At 36.6% G+C, this 21911-nt stretch overlaps 4 protein-coding genes across 5 annotated transcripts; all 4 read right to left on the reverse strand.

The window, feature by feature from the left end:
• Nucleotides 1-522: 522 nt before the first annotated feature.
• Nucleotides 523-2275, reverse strand: LOC118059929 (uncharacterized). 2 transcript variants are annotated; one of them, XM_035072976.2, is made up of 3 exons: nt 1510-2275; nt 1023-1290; nt 523-898 (listed from the first exon to the last, which is right to left on the reverse strand). In XM_035072976.2, the coding sequence occupies exons 1-3, from the start codon at nt 1660-1662 to the stop codon at nt 840-842; spliced, it is 480 nt and encodes a 159-aa protein (XP_034928867.1). In that variant the 5' UTR covers nt 1663-2275; the 3' UTR covers nt 523-839. The 2 variants fall into 2 exon arrangements, with proteins under 2 accessions (XP_034928867.1, XP_073264557.1); XM_073408456.1 differs by having other exon boundaries at nt 523-928.
• A 151-nt stretch (nt 2276-2426) lies between these two features.
• On the reverse strand, nt 2427-3246 carry LOC118059922 (protein TIC 20-v, chloroplastic). The gene has a single exon (XM_073408455.1). It carries the CDS (start codon nt 3161-3163, stop codon nt 2552-2554), a length of 612 nt encoding a protein of 203 aa, XP_073264556.1. The 5' UTR covers nt 3164-3246; the 3' UTR covers nt 2427-2551.
• Nucleotides 3247-4800: 1554 nt separating this feature from the next.
• On the reverse strand, nt 4801-8158 carry LOC118059918 (wall-associated receptor kinase 2). The gene is made up of 3 exons (XM_035072940.2): nt 7247-8158; nt 6505-6654; nt 4801-6059 (listed from the first exon to the last, which is right to left on the reverse strand). The coding sequence occupies exons 1-3, from the start codon at nt 8127-8129 to the stop codon at nt 4909-4911; spliced, it is 2184 nt and encodes a 727-aa protein (XP_034928831.2). The 5' UTR covers nt 8130-8158; the 3' UTR covers nt 4801-4908.
• A 4438-nt stretch (nt 8159-12596) lies between these two features.
• LOC118059888 (wall-associated receptor kinase 2) lies at nt 12597-16088 on the reverse strand. The gene is made up of 3 exons (XM_035072888.2): nt 14959-16088; nt 14661-14813; nt 12597-13950 (listed from the first exon to the last, which is right to left on the reverse strand). The coding sequence occupies exons 1-3, from the start codon at nt 15818-15820 to the stop codon at nt 12797-12799; spliced, it is 2169 nt and encodes a 722-aa protein (XP_034928779.1). The 5' UTR covers nt 15821-16088; the 3' UTR covers nt 12597-12796.
• Between the last annotated feature and the right edge of the window lie 5823 nt (nt 16089-21911).

Here is a 21911-nt window from a genome sequence, read left to right on the forward strand (position 1 = left end):
ATGTGTCAGGCAAATCATCACTCAGTTCCCATGAGAATGCAGCTCCCTCAACAAATGAACCCGTATAGTTTAGACTGTGTCCCATTATCCAGCCCACTTCTAGGTCATGTATGTGTCCCAAAAGAAAAAAAGAAAAGTTTAAAGTAGTTTTTTTTTTTTGTTCAATTAGGAAATTAAGCATTTGTTTTTTAATCGATGTGTTCAATAAGTTATTTAATTGTTTTTACAAGCCATGAATTTACAAAGATGAGGCTCAAAATGGAGCAATTAATACCTGTTTAGGAGAACCTATTCAGACTGTACCTTAACTTGTTTTTTATGAAATTTTTTTAAAAAATTAATTTTATTTTAATATACTAATATTAAAAATATTTTTTTTTAAAAAAAATATTATTTTCATGTATTTTTAAATAAAAAATACTTTAAAAAATAATATTATCAACCGGCCAAATACCAACTTAATCATAATCATGCAAGAGAAACACTAAGAAAACAAGCTTGTTGGTTTATAAACCTAATATTGCAAACCCATAATTTTACTTGAATAATGTATGATAAAAGTAAAATTTGAAGCTTCCGGATCCTAGAGACAATAGTTGACAGAATCACAAGCCGCACAGCTACAACTCATACAAACAACCAAATGTTCTGTTTTTCTCCTGACTTGGCATTGGGGTTTGGCTTCTTTCCCGTGTGCCTGGGAATTAGACATAGCTAGCAATGGTCACTGCTGCCTCTTAAGAAAATGCAGTGGGCAACTACCTGATATGACTGTGATTATACCAAATACTTGACAACCTGTTTTATCATCACCATTCTTGCTAAATTGACAGTAACGTTTATAATTTACGATGGCGCTGGCATTGGTATCTCTCTGGGTCTTTGTACTCATCGATATCTACATAACATAAGAAATCTGTATGTAAACCTGAAAATGATTTGTGTGAACATCAAATCTGAAAAGGAAATACTCCACATGACCGGATCACACAATAGAAAAGAACTGTTCTTGTGAATATCACCTGCAGAAATATTAACTACGGAAATTCCAAAAAGCATTAACCAGTTTATCTTGGCATCCTTGTTGAAGATAGTGGTGCCCTTCGAAACCTTCACAAGATATCCTTGAACGTTGTTTGAATGAGTGCAGTCTGCATTACTGCCACAAGTGTATGCACTAGTACTAGCTTTTGCCTGTTGGCGCCTCTCATTCTTAACTACCCATTCAATTTCAATCCCAACAACTGATGTATGTTTTCCATCAGCTATGCGAGTGAGCTGCCAGCCAATCTGAAAGATAAAAGGAGCGTTTATCTGTTAAAAAATGTCACTCCACAGCGATTTATGTCTGAAATATTTGTGTAGTTGTATATGCTTGAAACTGAAATATCAAGAAGCTCTAGGCAATTGGGAATTGAGGTCTGACAGCATATCAAGAATGAGCAAGGATTCTAGTGACATGTTCACATTTTCAGTGCAAAGACGAGACAGGCAGCGACCAAATGTCACCTCTGCTTTCATCGCCATGACCTCAGTATCACAACCAATAGCTGTCGACATGTTTCTGAAGTTTGAGAGCATGAAAAGGCCAGATCCAAGTGTGATAGACTGAAAAGAAAGGCATCTATCCATCCCTGAATTGTCATAGCAGTCAACAGTCATATGCCATATCAATGCTTACAGTTACTGTGCCCTCCTACACAGATACATCGCAAGCAGGCATGTTACATCCAAACCAAAGTTCAGCATCACCGTCATTTGAACTGCAATCTAGAAAGAAATGCTCCTTCATGGAACAGTCAGGTTTCTCGAACATATGACAAGGAACACCAACATTCACACATTTTCCTTGGCAACCAGGTTTCACTTCTTGGCTTGAAGTTGCTGTTGTCATTAGCCACAATAATAGCGGCATCATTAGCAAAGACACCCACATCTAGAGAATAGTTTCTCATGCACTTCCAAAGTTAATTAACCTCCTGTAAGCTAAAGAAAAAATTAATATGTACATATAAATATATAAAAAGAGAAGTTCTAAACCACCTCTCACAATTTGTGCAACTTGATTTCTTTTAGAAAATACTCAAAACGTTGAAACATGACAGATTCAGAGCAGACTCGGTTAATGAAAACTTAAGAATATACAGCAAAATTTGTTAAACATCTTCTTTCACTAGCTAGCTATTTATAAAACAAAGAAATTCAACCATCTTATGATAGCAGACTGTACTATTAAACAAATAGGAGCAACCGAACGCAACAAGATAAACACACTAAAAGAGGTAAAGCTGATTATTTCTAATCCTTCCATACATATGTATAATCCTCAAAAAAAAAAAAAAAAATCAACTATTAAACGAAATGAAATTGAATTCGGTCCATATCAACATTCAACACAATATGCACAAAAGCATTAACAACACGCGTTGCAAGATCAAAGTCTCTCCCTTTTTTTTAGCAAATTTATTAATTCAAAAAGCAAAATACAAGCACATTACAAAGTAAAAAAAAAAAAAAAAGTGACAATAATCAAAACCCAACAATGGGAAATCTAAAGAACCTGCCTATCAGCAGCCTCAGCAACAATGGGCAACCTAGGAATCTGACCAAACAAACAAGAAGCAGACCCATAAATCAAACAAACCAGAAGGTACAAAAACACAGTACTGTCCAAACTCATCAACAAATCCAATCCCAACCCATCTCTTGGATTAAAACTCCTCTCTAACAAATCAGGAAATATCAACAACACATCAAGCACTATAGCTTGCATGGTATTGAACCTCACATATCTGCTAAAATTGGAGTTTCTCACAACAACAAAGTAAAGAGTCAAAAACACCAAAAACCCATTTAAGGGAAAGCTCTTAAAGACTTTAATAGCTGGGAACAGAGGCTGGATGAGAGCTTGAATTGGAGAAAACTGGGTTATGACGTATTTTCCGTACTGGATTCCGTCAAAGAATGGGTAGAAGTAGCAGACAGCAGAGATTATCCTGTCTGTTGTGTCTGCTGAATCGTTACCGTTGGATTTGGCTAAAATTAGTCTTCTGGGCCCTTTCCATTTTCTTGTGTGAGGCAAAAAAGATGGGTTTCTGAGGGAGAGAAGGAAGGGTTTTTGGGAGAGGGTAAGAGGGGCTTGTGGAAAGAGAAGAGTGGACATGGTTAGCTCTTCTCCTTCCTTCTTTTCCAGTGAGAGGTAGAAGAAGCTACAATTGTAGGAGATAAGTTCTTCTAATATCCAATAAAAAAGAAAATAAAATGAGATTAAACCCAGATTTTTTTTTTCTTAAAAAATTAAGGATGATTTTAAAGTTATACGATGTTGTCCTTGTGTTTATCCTATTTCAAACTATTGATTTTTTTTTTTCTTCTAATGACGAGTCAAATTTGGGTAACTAATCAAGGCGCCTCACAATAATGCATAAAGTTACTAATTTGCCCGATTATGATTGATCGGTTTGAAAATCTATTGATATTTTGGTAGTTTTAATTTTTTAAAATATTATTTTATTTAAAAATATATTGAAATAATTTTTTAAAAATTTATTTTTATTATCAATATATTAAAATGATATAAAAATTAAAATAAAATTAAAATAAAAAAAATTAAATTTTTTCAAAAATATTTTTTAAATTAAAAAACAAACATACTCTAAATCAATACAAAATCATATTTTAATTGTATTAAAGATTTACTAGTCGAAGTAAACCAAATCTAATTAAATCAATTTTTAATTAATTTAATTTAAAATAAGTTTCAAACAATTTTTTTTTTTTTATCAAATAGGTTTTAATACTTAGTAATAATATTTTTAGATTAGTTTTCTTATACATGAAATATATATTTGAAGTAAACTTTTAATTTAATCCAGCTCAATAGTAGATTTATTTTTTTTATATTAATATGAGTGTTTGAGTTAACTTGCGCGTATCTTAATTAATTTTATGAATTTTAAAATTAACAACTATGTAAATTTTCAATGACTTTAAAGTTTATAAAGTTTAAACTGATAATTTTTAAAAAATAAATTTAAAATCTAACTACTTGAACTATTCTATTCAATAATAAACTTATGTTTTGTTAGGCTATGAGGTGATTTTGGCATGAGAATGTATAATAAATGATTTTGATGTAGAAAATTAAGAAACTATTAGGTATAGTTTTGTGTTTTGGGGTCAAAATTATCCAAGATTTTTTTTTTTCATTTTTTCTTAAGTTCATTTATTTGAAAGTAAAAGGAAAACTACTCTAGGAACATGTGTTACTTGGTGTTCTGTTTATATAAATTAAATATATTAAAATTAATATAATTTTTTATATAATTTATTTATTAAAATCATATAAATAAATGTAATTATGTGATTGGACGTAAATGGACGAAACACTCAATGATTTTTGTAAGTTATTTTCGGAGTAGAAGATATTTTTTCGGACACTGAAAATTGGATAAGATGGTTAGGTCGACGTGTTTGATCTGCCTACACCTGACGCGGGCGGGTTAGTCGTCAAGCAGTCTTGGGCCGCCAATGTGGAGACATTGGCACGAGCCATTGCACAGGCCAGACATGTCTTGGCCCAATTTCTGAGATGCACTTCTCTCCCGTTTTATTTTTCGAATCTTATTTATTTATAAACTTATTTTTAAAATAACAAAACTACGAAATAATAACCACTCTCTTTATTTATTTTATTATTTTGCAAACCCGCACGTTTATTTGAATAATTTATGGCTCAAAGAGAGGTAATTTGGAGGCAAGTAAAGCTTCCATAAAACTACGACGTATTCAAATAAGCAAGAGCGTACCTGCTTGCCCGTACAAACATGGATGAAAATTTACTTGACATTATTGAGAGTTGAGACTGATTCATAAAGCGACCATGCTGATAAGACGATCGCTCCAGTTTTAAATACTATCAGAGAAGTTCTCAATCTCAAGTGGTATCACAGTCTGAGATTGTGTCATTGGACGACGTGCAATCTTGCCGAAAGATTGTGATGATTCGCCTAACAAGTATTCCGTCTCGTCGCTATTTTGCTGAGTCCATGATTTCTGATGAAGATCTATCAGCTTAGCAAGCTCATCTGACACTTCCTTCATGGTTGGCCGGTTTAATCCCATGCTATTCAGACATCCTTTTGCAAGCTCAGCTACAGCTTCTATCTCATCCATTTCGCCTTCATCAGCTGCCTGGAAATCCAAAATTCTGAAAAGATTATTAGTTTCCAGAGCTGAGATAAAGTGTTGAATGAGGTTCCGTTTCTCTCCAGAACTGGAGCTGGAGTTTGGCTTTTCTCCAGTGAGAAGCTCCACAAGAACAACCCCAAAGCTGAAGACATCGCTCCTTGCGGTTAAAATACCCGTCATAAGATACTCTGGATCGAGGTAGCCTAAAGTCCCTTGTATTTTTGTTGCTATAATGGTTTGGTCTGAAGAAATCAGCACTGAAGCTCCAAAATCTGCAACCTTTGCCGTGTAGTTGTTGTCTAAAAGTATGTTCACTGACTTGACATCTCCATGAATAATCGGAGGGTCTGCAAGAGAATGCAGGTAATTAAGCGCAAGGGCAATCTCTGATGCTATCCTCAGGCGATTGCTCCAGGAAGCTAGTAACTGCGACGTTTTGCCATGTATGTGCTTGAAAAGAGTTCCATTTGAAATGAACTCATAAACTAACAATGGCACTTTGGTCTCCAAACACAGGCCCAAGAGCTTCACCACGTTCTTGTGATTGACCTGTGAGACAACGCCCATTTCCTTTTGAAATTCCTCATTCATCTGAGCCTTGTCTACCCCTTTAAACTTCTTGACTGCAACTTGGACATCATCTGCTAGAACTCCTCTGTAAACAGAACCAAAACCACCTTCTCCAAGTTTCTGATCATCATCATAGTTTTTTGTTGCCTTTTCCAGCTCCGCCTCGCTGAAAATCCTTACTCGTTGGTGCTTTAAAACCATTCCCCCGTTCTCCTTGAAGTTTCTATACTTCTTCCTTTTCTTGCACACCATGTACAGTAGAACACAAATGATCACAAGCAAAATGGCTGCTCCAATAGCTGCATACCAATGTCAAAGAAAAATTAATGTTGCTTTAAACACAAATCAAGAGATTTCTTCTCTAACCTTTTACCGAGTGATATATGGCCATTAGTATCATCATAAGAGCATCTAAATCGGATTTTTTTTTACTGTTCTCAGATTAAGTTTTTTTGCACACCAAGACGTAATTCCCTTTTCCGATCCAGTTAAAGTCAAGCAATGCAAGTTGGGATTAGGAGATTCATGAATATTCATTATATATGCTAGTCTTTTTAATCATATACTTATTGAAAATCATCAAAAGAAGAAGAACCATACATGCATAGATATAAATGCCTGTTCTTATTGTTAATTGTCTATAAAGCTGAAGCTCGAGAATTACAGACTCGGCCAGTAATGGCTACGATGCTCTTCATAACGGAGAAACTCATAACAAGATTAATTCCAAAGTCACTTGCGTACCTGTAATTAATGTGATGATACCAAGTCCTTGACAACCTATTTTACCATCACCATACATACCAAGTGGACATCGACACTTGTAATTCCCAATGGTGTTCTTGCATCTACCATGACATGGATAGCTTTCTGGATCCTTGCACTCATCGATATCTAAATGTTAAAAAAAGTAGTGAGTAAAACTTGAATATAAATCCGAAAATTAAATTTAATAAAAATAAAATCATGCCATTTAAATGATATGATTAGGCAATAATATATTTGCATTTATAGTAACCAACGAATGCTTGAGTTGAAATGCTCGGTAAAGCCAAATATTCAAGAGTTGGGAGTTTTAAGCAATCCCGAATTTCGGAGAACAATGTTTTTTTTTTTTTTTTAATTCCTCACAACGGAGATAGCTGAATATATAGAACTTAAGCTGCCAATATGGTTAATTTTTTTCCCTAGTTATAAAACCTGTATTCGTCTGACAAGTCGTCTTAGAATCTATATTAATCCAAGTTGAAGAAAAAGTAAAGGAGTGACCGGGCCAAAAAGTTAGTTCGACCCGCCAGCTAGTAAACCCGGGGTAATACCGGTCAAATCCGACACTTAATCTATTGACTTTTTTTTTTTAACACAGGCCAATGATCCAGTAAATACGCTACACATGACTAGAGACAACAGGGAAAGAACATAACCTGCAAAAGCATATACAAGTACTACTATTGGAAATCATACCAAAACGCAATAACCAGTTTACCTTGGCATCCTTCTTGGAGATAGGGATTTCCTTCGAACCCTTCATTGCATAAGCAACGATATCCTTGACCGCTCTCAGGGTAAGTGCAATTTGCATTAGCGCCACAAGCATATGCACTTGCATTAGCTTTAGCCTGTTCGCACGTCTTATTTTCAACTACCCATTCAATCACAATATCTGTTCTATATGCATCTTTTCCATATTTTGGCTTGCGAGAGAGCGGCCAATCTGAAATCTTGAGGGAGCTCTTGTCCGCTAAAAAAGCGAATCCACAAGGATTGAAGTCCGAAACTTTCGTGTAGTGGTTTAAAGTTGATAACGAATAATTAAGTGATTTGAGGCCCTTGGGGATTGAGGTTTGGCAGCATCCAGAACCTGAGCAAGGATTTCCATCGGACATGTTCGCATATTCTGTGCACAAGGAGAGACAGGCAGCTCCGTATGTGACCTCATAGTTGGTCATCCAGGCATATGTATCGCAACCAATTACTGTGAATGCATTTAGGGTGTCTGAGAACGTGAAGGGGCCTGATCCAAGGGTGATATCCTGTGAGAAAAAGTCTGTCGAGCTCCCTGTTCTGTCGTAGCAGTCGAATGCTGCCTCAATGCCCACAGTGACTGTGCCCTCCAGCACTGATATATTGCGAGCAGGCATGTTTCTTCCAAAAAACAGTTCAGGATGACCTTCATCGTTAGAACTGCAGTTTAGAAAGAAGTGCTTATTCATGGCACAGCTTCGTTCTCCAATCCCAAAGGGGTAAGGAACACTAACATTCCAACACTTGTCTTGGCAGCCAGGTTTTACATCTGGCCTTGCTGCCGCCACCGGCCACAACAATAGCAACATCATCAGCCAAGACACGCACATGATCTGCAGGATCATTTTTTTATGCACTACCCAACTTGTGTGACTTAAACAGACCATCTCCCTCTAATTTGTGTGAACTTTTTTTCCTGGTAGAGAATTTATACTGCTACGGGAAACTATTAAATCCATCACACCAAGAAAGTAAATTCTAGAAAAAAAAAAAAAAAAACATAACAGATGGAGAACAGATACGGTCGATCGATGGAGACATAACAACCGCTGCAACAATTTTTCAACGTATTCTCTGTTTTTTTTAATCTTCTTTTCACAACTGTAACTGATCATAAAAAATGACTTAGATATACATACTGAAGTCCATCGTTTAGTTGCAGACAGCAATGTCTTAATCGAATAGCCAACTGCAATACGATAAACAAATTTATTACAAAAAATAACGAAATTAAAAACAACTTGTTTCAAGAATTAAAACCCATCAACATCAATCATCAACTAGTTAGTATTCCAAGATGTTATAGGGACGGAAACAATAAGAATGAATGAAGACAACTGAAACCAGAACCCACTTGGTAGTAGAGACGGAGACAACATCACTTTTTTTTTTTTTGTCTGTCTCCAAAACAGTTTTCAAGCCAATTTCATCTTTTTTTATATAAAAAATAGCCGGTAAACATGTCCGAAAAATAAGGCAAAGCTTGGATGGGATTGATTAAAAGAGTAATAATTTTAGATCCAACCCAACGGATGGATCAAGTTCAAGTTAAAAAGTGTAGTTTTATAGGAGGTTAGCTGGCTATGTTTTGTCATTGCAGTACAGTGACTGAGCCCTCCAGCACTGATATATTGCGAACAGGCATGTTTCTTCCAAACAACAATTCTCTCTCTCTCTCTCTCTCTCTCTAAATTCTTCAACTTCTTTGCTTGTAGATGTATTTAATTAAGACAGACCACCAAGAACACATTACTAATATGACTAGTTCCAAGACGACCGGGTCAATGGAGCCCTGACAGTCCTTCCTCGCATCTTTCCTTTTTTAATTTTAGCAAAAACACAGCTAAGTCAAGTCGCCACACGGGCTCCTAATGTCCTTCCACATGTATAATTTTCCTTTGTAATTTCTCAAGTGGAAAGTGAAGAGAGATGTTTAAGCTATATATGTTTATTCCCTAATCAATTAAAACTTGCACTTCATATTTTTTCATTAATTACATTAATTATTTGTTAATCGACTTCATTTGTTTATTTTGCCTGTCCATTTCTTTGATGAATTATATGTAAATCAATCAATGTTATCAAAGAAAAAGTAAATGGCTAAGAGATGTTTATAGTTAATACGATCTTAATTTTCTAAATATATCGTAATAATAATATTAATAATGTATTCTTAAAATTTTTTTTTTTTTTAAAAAAAAACTTAATCTTAAACAACATTGAAACTAATTAAAGATAGCTTGATTGTTGAGTGAAAAGTAAACACAAACACCAAAATAAATGCCCACTCTTGCATATTCCAAAGCTATTAATGTATCCCAGCGGCTATGTACAAAAATAAATATTAAAAGAGACTATATTAAAGGAGACAACAAAAATCATATCTCACCAAAATTCTTTTATACTTACGAGATTTAACATAAAGAAAAAATTAATATCAAGCAAATTAGGTCAGGTGATAATTTAATAGATTTATTTACAAAGTCTTTACCAATCTCAACTTTCAAGAAGCTTGTTTATTGTCAAACCCGGACATAGTGGCGACCAATTAAAAATTTTCTTGTTGGAAAAAGAACAGAAATCTGGCATCTTGTTATTTGAGAGAAAATATCTATTTTAAGAAGTCGCCGCCTGGTATTATATTCATTAGAAACCTTATCTAGTCAACAAAGATTTTATGATACGAGATTAGTTACACGAAAGGAAAGATGTTATCACCTCTTAAACATCATACCTGACATAGGCTGCATTGTTGGTTTTGTCTAAAATTGCTAAGAATTTATTCTCCTTTCTTTTTTTTATTCTTCCTATCATATTCCAGATTCTGGCGTCGGTGAACAATACCTACAAATATTTCCAACTCTAGCATTGGTAAATATTACACAAATAAAAAAAAATGATATTTCTGACTTTAGTGTCAGTGAATAAGGTTGTAAATTTTTTAATGAAAAAAACAATTTTTCTATGCCTTTTTTCTTTTTGTGTATCCTTTTTTATTATTTGCTCTTCTTAGACAAGAATAATAAAAAAAAAAACATTGCACTACAATTTTGCATTTAACAGTAATAGTATAAAGATTGAGCATATAGCAGGAAAAAAAAACAAAACACAAAGAAAAGAAAAAAAAAATAAAAAAGGCTCGAGGGGCCCATAAAAAAATCAATGAAGATCTCCAAATTTTTCTAGAATTTTCTGATATAAAAAAGAGACTTGTTTGACCATATATCAAAATAGAAGAGGAATAAAATATAAGGACAAAATATAATGGTGTGTTTTGCCTAATATAATTTTAGCAAACACAATTAGAGTCGGCTGGGGTTAAGGCCCAAACTCGACCCAATTTATTTTATATGTTGAGCTGGATCTATCAGAGCCATATGGGCTAGGCTAGCCTAACTTGGTTACTTGTTTAGATCAATAACCGGCCCAGGTTGAGGCACGCGTGATGTATCTACATAGTGCGAAGGTAATTATCACAAAGGTAATTATAATTTCGCACTGGTTTGCAAACTAGAAATGCAAAAACTGGGCAGGAGAAAAAAAGGGCGTACCTGGGGCTTTTGCTTGAAGATGAAGATGATGGTGATGGAGAGCTTGAGGTTGCTGGTCGAACATACTTTTTCTCCTGTACTGGGTCTTTTTTTTGTGTTTCCTCCTTTTTTCTCTCTGTTTTTCTGGTCTTCTCTGTTTTTCTTTGCAGGTTTTTTTTTTTTTTTTTCAGTCTCTCTCTCTCGGTCTCTCTCTGTTTGCTGCTTTGTATTCTGGATCTCCTTCCCTTATTTTCTCCTCTCTCTCTTTCTCTTGCGGTGTCGCTCTTCTGGGGTATTTATTGTGGACTTTCCTCCTCCCCAGCCCACGTCTCTAATCACGGTGTGGGAGTTCGTCTTCTGCACGGATTCAAGCGTGAGATTCGGTCGTTATCTCCCCGGGATTATGATCCTCAATGAGATAGGAATTGATCTTTGTGTTGTAGGACTGGGATGCCGGCATTTCAACTTCCCTTCCCTTCTTTGCAGGCGGACTTTCAACTCCAGAGGAAGACGAAGAAGAACAGTGCATGTGGAAACAACATTATTTTGGTCTGGGAATGACCATTTTCAATTTGATCCTTGAAGTTTCAAAATTTTTCATTCAAGCCCCTAATCTTTTAATTTCAAATTTTAACCCCTTTCAAAATTAAATTAAAAAAAAAAGGTCAAAATTGGATTATAACATCCATAATATTGGAATGCATCATTTTAAAGATTTATCAAACATGTACTTTTAAAGTGAAGTTAATACAAATTGTACTCCTTTTTCTTTGCTTAATTTTTACCCATTAGATTTTACTTTGCAAGATTTTAATGAGACAATTTGATATTTTTATGAATCCTAAAGTATTCAAACATGATTTTTAAAGTATCTATACTAAATTTTTTAATGAATTCTAAAGTATTCGGAAATCAAACAAAAATATTATACTCTTTTTTATTCACTTAGGTTTTTTTTTTATTAGGTTTTCCTTTCCAAGGTTTTAATGAGATAATTTTTTAATACATTGAAATCAACGACTTTTGTCATTCTTGAGTTATAAAATCTATACTTATATACATTGAATATTGGTTAGAATTTCTTTGACTTCATCACTCTTGAATTTAGTTTCTTGATTTTCTATGACATATTGATACTTGCATTTTCTAGTATCCTTTAATATTTTCATTTCTTTTCCTATAAATAGACTACTTATTTTATATTTTAAAGATTGAAAATTATATATAAGAAACTGTATGGATTTCTCTTTCAATTTTTATTCTAAAAATTCATGTTTATATTTGTTTTTTTAACAAAGTCAGAATTAAAACCAATCAGATTAGTTTTTTTATTCTTTTCTAATAAAACAAAAGTAAAAGAAAAGCTTACTTATATAAGATGTAGCAATTGTTTTAAAACCCGACTTGACTTTAAAGAAGAATTAACTTAATAAAAAATCTAGATTAACCCAAGACTCAATCCAAATATGTTATTTAATTTTGTTTAAATGATATCTTTACTTTTTATAAAATTAAAAAATTAAGTTAACCCAAATTAATTTACCTGAATCGAACTTGTCCAGGTTGAGTTTAAAAATTATGTTTATAGGTGCTCATGCAATGGCTAGAAAATGATGGGAATCTTGTTTTGGTAAGACTTCGTATGCTATGAAAATTTGAGCTAGCTGTTGAGCTTTCTCTATCTGGGAATGTAGGCAAACATCATTGAATCTGGTTTGATTAGGAAATCGAAGGTACTTATCAATTTCTCAAAACAATTTCTTTTTGAGATTGTATATTAACTAGTCCAGTAAACACACAATTTTTATTTGAACATAGGTGACAAAAGAAAAGGTACATTTGGATTCTTGAAACATGTCTAGCTTCCAAGTTCCAGGAGAATTATAGAGACAATAACTCAAGAACATCAATAGCCATAATCTACAATTTATTAATGGAGCTATCTGACTTAATGAATGTTGGAAACTGATTGTGGTCTGACTTTAATTGCTGTTAGTGTAGTTCTCGATCTGCAATGAGATCACAGTCTGGGATTGATCCATGGGAGGACTTGCATTCTTGCAGAAAGATTGTGATGATTCGCCTAACAAGCAGTCTGTTTCCTCGCTATTTTGCTGAGCCAATGATTTCTGATGAAGAGCTTTCAGCTTAGCAAGCTCATCGGACACTTCTTTCATGGCTGGCCGGTTTACTCCCATGCTATTTAGACATCCTTTTGCAAGCTCAGCTACAGCTTCTATCTCGTCCATTTCACCTTCATCAGCTGTCTGGAAATCCAACATTTTGAAGAGATGATTATTTTCCAGTGCTGAGATGAAGTGTTGAATAACGTTCCGTTTCTCTCCAGACTTGGAAATGGAGTATGGCTTTTCTCCAGTGAGAAGCTCCACAAGAACTACCCCAAAGCTATAGACATCACTTTGAACGGTTAAAATACCCGTCATAAGATACTCAGGATCCAGGTAGCCTAGAGTCCCTTGTATTTTTGTAGCTAAGATATCGGTTTGGCCAGGAGACATCAGCACCGAAGCTCCAAAATCTGCTACTTTTGCTGTGTAATTATTGTCTAGAAGTATGTTTACTGACTTGACATCTCCATGAATAACTGGAGGGTCTGCCAGAGAGTGCAAATAATCAAGCGCAAGCGCAGTCTCCGATGCTACCCTCAAACGATTGGTCCAGGAAGCCAGTATCCGGGAACCTTTGTCGTGGATGTGCTTGGAAAGAGTTCCATTTGAGATGAACTCATAGACCAGTAATGGAACTTTGGTCTCTAAACACAGGCCCAAGAGCTTCACCACATTCTTGTGATTGACCTGTGAAACAATGCTCATTTCCTTCTGAAATTCCGCATTCATCTGAGCTTTGTCCATCCCTTTGGACTTCTTGACAGCAACCATTGTATTGTCTGTTAAAACTCCCTTGTAAACAGAACCAAAACCACCCTCCCCGAGTTTCCGATCATCAGCATAATTGTTGGTTGCCTTTGCCAGCTCTGCCTCGCTGAAAATCCTTACTCGTTGATTCTTTAAAAATTTTCCCCCGTTCTCTTGGAAGTTCTTGTCCTTTATTCTTTTCCTGCAGATCATGTAGAGTAGCAGACAAATAACCACAAGGAAAATGCTTGCGCCAACAGCTGCAAGCAAATGTCAAAGAAGGACGTTACTTTCTAAATCAAACCAAGGGAAAATATTTATTTACTAACTTTTTACTATTGTAATTGATCGAAAGCCTCCATATGAGCTTCGTTAATCCAACTAAATTCCTGATGTTTTATTTTTTAATTTATTTTGATCCCTCGAACTATAAAGTCAAGTTAAAATCAAGCCTTCGTTAGCCTTCCGATCAAAATCTACCTCAAATGTCATGATCTCCTAAACACCAATAGCAGCCAGAAGGAGAAGAAATGAAGCGAAGCTAAAACAATTGATTGAAGAGCGCACGCGCGCGCGCGCGAGAGAGAGAGAGTTTTTAATCAAACCATTAATTTATAAAAAGAATTAAGTTTAAGTACCCCTTTTTTAGAAGATTATATGATTCCACGTGTCTCCATTAAGTAATTTTTTAGAAGGCATCTATGATCACGAAAACCGTGTATAATAAAAAATAATATTGAAGTATAATAAGTGTATTTTTTTTTAAAAAAAATATATAACTTGGATTATAGACTAACTAAAATAAATAAACTATTTTTAATTTTATTAAATGAAAAGCAATCGATAATAAATGAATCAACATCCCATTAAATATAAGAACATAAAATAAAATAAAAAATAATATAAAAAATTGATTTTGATCAAAGCCGAATTTCTATACTTGCAAGAGTATGCAAAGAAAGCTAATTACCTGCAATAATTGTGATGATACCAGGTCCTTTACAGCCTGTTTTACCATCACCGTACTTGCCACGTGGACATCGACACTTGTAATCTCCAATCACATTCTCGCAAGTACCTTCTTTACAAGCGTTTTTTCCTCGAACCTTGCATTCATCCATATCTGTTGTAAATGTTAAAAATATTAGTAGAAAAAAGAAATATCAACGTACGTGATGAACACCGCACTGACAATTAGAGACCACACGGAACAGGATGAGCATAATTACAAGTGATTAAAGCCTAAAGAAAAGAAATAACCAGTTTACCTTGGCATCCTTCTTGGAGATAGGGATTTCCTTCGAACCCTTCTTTGCATAAGCAACGATATCCTTGACCAATCTCAGGGTAGGTGCAATTTGCGTTAGTTCCACAAGCATACGCACTTGTATTAGCTCTAGCCTGTTCGCACGTCTTATTTTCAACTACCCATTCAATCACAGTATCTGATCTATATGCATCATTTCCATATTTTGGCTTGCGAGAGAGCAGCCAATCTGAAAGCTTCAAGGAGCTTCTGTCCGCTAAAAAGGCAAATCCACAAGGATTGAAGTCCGAAACATTCGCGTGGTAGTTATAACTGAAAGTTGAAATGTTAAGTGACTTGAGGCCCTTGGGAATCGAGGTTTGGCAACATCCAGAACCTGTGCAAGGATTTCCATCTGACATGTTCACATATTCTGTACATATGGAGAGACATGCAGCTCCGTATGTACGATCTTTGTTGGTCACCTGAGCAAAGGTATCACAACCAATAGCTGTGAATACATTTCGGGTGTCTGAGAACATGAAGGGGCCTGATCCAAGTCTGATATGCTGTGTGAAATCATCTGTTATATTCCCTGTTTTGTTATAGCAGTCGAATGCTGCATCAATGCCCACAGTGACAGTGCCCTCCAGCACTGATATATTGCGAGCAGGCATGTTTATTCCAAAAAACAGTTCATCGTCTGAACTGCAGTTTAGAAAGAAGTGCGGATTCATGGCACACCTTCGTTCCAAGATCCCGAAGGGGTAAGGAACACTGACATTCCCACACTTATCTTGGCAGCCAGGTTTTACATCTGGGCTTGCTGTTGATGCTGCAGCTGGACACAATAAAAGCGACATCATCAGCAAAAACACCGACATGACTCTGAACCTCCCAACTTAATAAGGAGCAATTGACCCCTAGAAGATTTGTTAGCTCCAAACTAACTCTCTCCCCCCACCAACTTCTGCAGCTTCTTTTCTTGTAGAGGACATATATATATATATATATATATATATATATATATATAAGCTAATTAACACAGACCAATAAAACAATTGTTAACACGACCAAGTCCAAGACTACAGGGTCGATAGAGTCTTGAGAGTCCTTTCCTAGATCTTTCTTTTCAGTTTTTATTTTTCAAAGCAAGAAAAATATACATGTAGAAGACTCCTAGTACTGTAAATCATTCCCAAAATATCTTGATGTGACATTGACCAAATCAAAGTCTACAATTACTAATACATGTGTAGACAAACCCCAATGAAGCCAAATCACAGCCACCAACCTCGACGTTTGGGGTACGCAGAGTAATTAATGATTAAGGAGATTTGTTTTTTTTTTTAATTCATTTTTTTAAAATTAATATTTAATAGAATATGATTTTCTAATAAATACATTAATGTAATAATATTAAGTATGTATTCTTAAAATTATTTAAAAAAAATTAATCTCAAGTGACTTTGAAACTAATTAAAGATACAATGATTGTTAAGGGAAAAATAAACACAAACACCAAAATAAATACTCCTTTTTACATATTCCAAAGCCAATAAATGCATCCTCGAAATGTAAATGTGGTTTGATCACGTTTTTTAAATTTTTTCAAGTTTTTTATTTTTTATTTTTAATAATATCAAAAAGTTCAATTTATTAAATGAAAGAATTAGTACAAAATGAGAGCCACACATATTGCAGTGACCTTTTTAAAGTGCTTGTTGTAAATATGCTTTGATTATGCTTTTTAAAATTTTTAATTTTTATTTTTAATTAATATTTTGAATTATTGATAAAAAAAATATTTTAAAATAAAAGATATTTTAAAAAACACTTTCAAGACAAATAACAAATAGTAGGTCCCAACAATCACAAAGTCACTCACAATGAGATTAGACCCTTATTTTTTTATTTTAAAAATTTGTATTTTTTTTTAATTTAATTTAATTTTTTTTATATTTTCAAATTATTTTGATGTACTGATATAAAAAATAAATTTTTTTTAAAATAAAAATATTATTTTGATATAATTTTAAATAAAAAATATTTTATAAAATAATTATAATTACACTCGATGAAAAATAAGGAGGGCCTTTGGGTCCATGGCTTCGCAAAATCTAACTGGCAAGGTAGTGACCACCTTCGGGTCAAATAGTTTATTTTTTGGACCATCTATAGCCACTTGGATGCCATCCATTATCGTAGAAAACGCACATCAACCCTTTCGGCTTTTGGATCTCCTTGTGGAAAATTATATAAGGGCAGAGCTATCAGCACAAAACTACTCGCCGGGTCAAGTGCGGACATAGATTCTTTGAAATTTGAGTGTGATTGTCGTCGATATTCCTTAATAATTTTCAAAGGATCCCAAAGCCAGATTTTGCATTGGCCCCCATCGCAAGTAATGCTTGTGGTAACCATGTGATTGATTTTTTAGAAAAAACGAGGGGATTAGTTATTGGTGATGTTTACTATTATCACTTTATTTACGTGGTGAGTGTTGTACTACTAATTCAATATTGAAAATTTATAAAGAAAGAAGTGAATTGACAATTCAGGTAAGGCCAAGTTCAAGAAATATTATTATTATTTTTTTATTAATAGAAGAAATGTGTCCTTGTAGGACACGTACAAGAATTTTTAAGCTGTAGGATGATATTTTTGGCATTTCGGTTTCTCAATATGAATATTAAATAATAAAATATTTAATTTTTTTTGTTAACAAATTTCCTTTAGAGTTGTCTTTTTGGGAATTTTTTTATTGCCAACTCTTTTTATAGGTACCAATGAAAATATGTCGATTATATGCCTCGATGATAGGAATTGATATTTATGTTTTGGTAGGACTATGATGTAGGGACTACGGACACCACCTATCTCCACATTGGTATGATATTGTCCACTTTGGGCCTAAGCCCTCATGGATTTGCTCTTGGGCTATACCCCAAAAGGCCTCATCCCAATGGAGATATTTGTCCATCTTTATATACCCTTGATCCTCCCCATTTCTAGCCAATGTGGGACTTTGGTTGCATACCCAACAATCCTCCCCTCAAACAAAGGACCACCGAGCCTCCCCTCAAACGATCATTCATCCGTCCACTCTCTATCAACCATGATTCTTCATTCTCTACTTCACCGTGTTGGGGTCAGGACACGTCCATGAAGCATCCGGAGAGCACTACCTGATTTGAGAGTTTGCTCTTTCTAGGTCAACTCCTCTTCACCGTGTTGGAGCCAGGACACGTCCGTGAAGCACCTGGAGCACACCGCCTATCCAAGAGCTGATCCACGGATTACACGTGATTTGCTTGGGGGGCCCACCACCTTTTGTTCAGCATTCCGAGGATTCATCCATCATGGCTAACTCCGAGGCAAGGCTCTGATACCACTTGTAGGGACTACGGACACCACCTATCTCCACATTGGTATGATATTGTCCACTTTGGGCCTAAGCCCTCATGGATTTGCTCTTGGGCTATACCCCAAAAGGCCTCATCCCAATGGAGATATTTGTCCATCTTTATATACCCTTGATCCTCCCCATTTCTAGCCAATGTGGGACTTTGGTTGCATACCCAACAATTGGTATCAGAGCTAATGGTTTAAGTGGTGTTTGATTTTTTGCTCAAAAATAAAAGTTGTCAAAATTATGTTTTGACCATACCACTGTGTAGAAGAGGCCGAGACGAAGCCACTGGTGAAAACGGCGTCAAAATCGGACGTCGGACATGGCCGCACTCTCCATCACTCTCCGGCAAGGCGTATGCCCACGCGCACAGACGCGCCCCACGCGTCTTCTTCACCCGGATGAGTTGACCCGACCCGAATACCAGTTGACCCGACCCATGTGAACAGTATCATGAACAGTGACGGTATCATGAACAGTACCATGCAAAGGATGACGTCATCATGATGCAAGGATGACATCAGCATACACAGTCAGCAAGCAATTGACTAGTCAACATCCATGTCAGCATATGGGGGACCCACTTGCCACGTCATCAGCCGCGAGCCGAGCCACGTCGAGCCGAGTTGAGCTGAGCCGACTTGGAGCTGAGCCGAGCCGCGAGCCGAGGGATAGGATCCAGTGTAGCTGATCCTACATGCATCCGGATCTGAGATTGAATCTGAGCCGTTGATCAGGCCAGAATTGTTTTGATCAAATCGTAGCCGTCTGATGTGCGATTTGGACGATTCAAGACATGTTTCCAGCTAATTCGATTATTCCGGATGCAATGGTATGGTCCAATCGTTGAGATTCGAGACCAAAAATGGTGGTGGTGAATTATTAAAGAGAGATTGCCCGATCAGGAGGCATCTGAAGGTCATCATGGTGGTCGATGAAGATGATGAAGAAGAAGGTGCACATGTTTGCCCAATTACATGTGCTGAACTATTAAGAGGGGGAAATTTAATGCCTTGAAGGAAGGCAAAATTGGGACACTCAGGACACCCGAGATGTGGACAATTTGAGGTGTAGAGTGAAAATTGACGAAGACCAATATTGACGAATCTAAGCACTAGTAGTCTCGCTAGATGTTGAGAAATCATGTATTAAACCTGTATATTCCAGATCACTTGTAAAGGAAAGCCGCAACAAAGCTAGCAAATGGTTGTATATACGGAGAGACAGTACGATGGATAGATATGGCCTAAGAAGTTCTGTCTAGGAGATTGGGTTTTAAGCGGGACCGTTGTGACCCCTCCAATCTTTCCTGGGAACTTGCTTAGTGGAAGGATTATCCATACGGTACTATTTTCGTATATGTGACAGTTTGTTATGAAACTGTTGAAGACTAGCAAGATGACGGCACAAGGGGAACAGTTGGGTTCCGCATGATCAAGGATCTAATGGAGTGGTGATTTCTTCAAAGAAGCTAGATTCGGTGACTGTGATTTCTCGAGGGGAGAATTGATGAAGACCCTGATAATGGAAGAGAAATACAGCAAGGGAATAAAGATTGGCACCCTATTTTGACTTGGACAGGTGTTGTGACAGGATGAGCTGCTGTCAAACATAAGCAAGGAATAGGGAGAAATCTGGAGAGCAGAAATTGCACGAGGGCACACGGAGATTGTGCAAGAGTACCCGAGGGATCCAACGAGGTACTGAAATGAGATAATAGGTGCAAGGAGAAGAAGTGTTCCTAGATGAAGCTCAGAGCAGAGACTGTTAAAGTTTGTACAACAGGAAGTCTTTTATGCTCTTGATGAAGACAACAGGCGAAGACCTTTCCAATGCATGCAAGGATGGAAAGATGAGCTGTTGCAGAGGCACCTAATTGAGGGGGTGCAAATGCCTATGATAAAAGGCGAAGACACCAAAAGAGAGTGGTGTAGGTGGAGTTGTCAAGCAGAAAGGCGTAAAAGCTCCAAACATAGAAATCGAGGTGGAGGATTGCGAGGAGTATACCGCAACTTTCTCTTTCTATGTTATTAATGGCAGTAATCTCTCCCAAGTCCACATGGTGTTAGAGAATCTTGGAGCCACTGAAGCATCCCAACTGAAGGAGGATGCGACTGCCTATGAAAGACAAAGACACCTCAGGAGAAGGTGTGAGGGCTGTGATAGGAGCCCCGGTTCAAACCGCCACATGACGACGAGCGGAGACACCTCGGATGGAAGGTGTGAGGGCCATGATATGTGCCCAGATTTCAGACCGCCGCATGACGACGAGCGGAGACACCCGAGGAGAAGGTGTGTGGGCCACGATATGAGCCCAGTTCAGAACGCCCCAGAGCCGATGTGATGGCTAGATATAAGTGGACAGATGGATAGCCAATGAAGTGGCTATGATGAGTATGAAGACATATGCAGGATTGACTTTCATGGATATTGCCCCCATGCTAAAGATCAATGAGCTAGAAGACATTTGCCTTGGACAATAAGTGTGTGACTTGTGGAGCATTAAGACGCGGCTGCTATGAAGGAGCAGAGGGCATGCGCAGGTTCCGGGAACGAGTTGACTCTTGTCAAGGTGGTGAGCTCGGTAATGGCATTGTAATACTCAGAGTATGGAGATAGATATGGATCAACCTTTAATGGGCTGCCCCCATGGTTAAAGGTGGAGAGCTACCTGGACTCTTACGACTAAGAGCGAGAGACTCATGGAGAAGTAAGGCGTGGTTCCTACAGTGGAACAGAGGGCAGGCGCAACTCCTGGATGAGTAGACTCTTGGAAGAGTGGTGGGCTTGTGATCATATTGAGATACTCAGATAATGACTGTCGCACTTGGAAATAGAAATTTCCGTTTGAGGGGGTGTTGTAAGCCTTGGTGTAAGGCTTGATGAATCATTCCGGACCGAGCATGGTTGATACGCTCGAAGGGGAATGTTGTGTCCCAGAGACAAGCGTTAACACTCTTCAGATGTGAAGTGGCAGACCATCTGGTTGTAGTGATCCTTTTGTGTGAGAAAAGGTGTGCTTTGGTGACTCTGGTGATTGAAAGGTTTGGCGAGTACCTGTAAACTTGGCCACAGACGCTCTCAGAATGGTAAGCTTGGAAGAGCTGCAAGATGTCAGCATGTGCTGAAGAAGCAAGAGGACAATTGCCCCACATAAATGGCAAAGGGGGTGATTGTTGGAATATTGCCAATTATGTGGCTACCTATGTCAAAGAAGATGGCTTCCATGTGAGAGTCAAAGAAGGAGGCTACAATGGTGGGTTGTTGGTGGCAACCAACAACCATTGTCCATTGTCAAAGTTTGGTAAGTTTGGCAACCACCATTGTTGACAAAAGAGCATGAGAAGCTACCATGGATGCCTATAAATAAAGGCATGCATTAGAGAGCAAAATGAGAGAGTTGAGTGAGAGATATTAGAGCCAAAGATGTGAGAAATGTAGGAGAGAGTGGGCTGCCATTGCAGCACCAAGAAGAGAGAAATAGAGTGAGGTTGAGAGTTGCTAAAGAGGGAATAATTCCTCCTCCTCTATTGTTGTAAATCTTGTTCTCTCCCTATATAAAC

Source organism: Populus alba, chromosome 4, assembly GCF_005239225.2.
Source record: "Populus alba chromosome 4, ASM523922v2, whole genome shotgun sequence".
Classification (NCBI taxonomy): Eukaryota; Viridiplantae; Streptophyta; class Magnoliopsida; order Malpighiales; family Salicaceae; genus Populus; species Populus alba.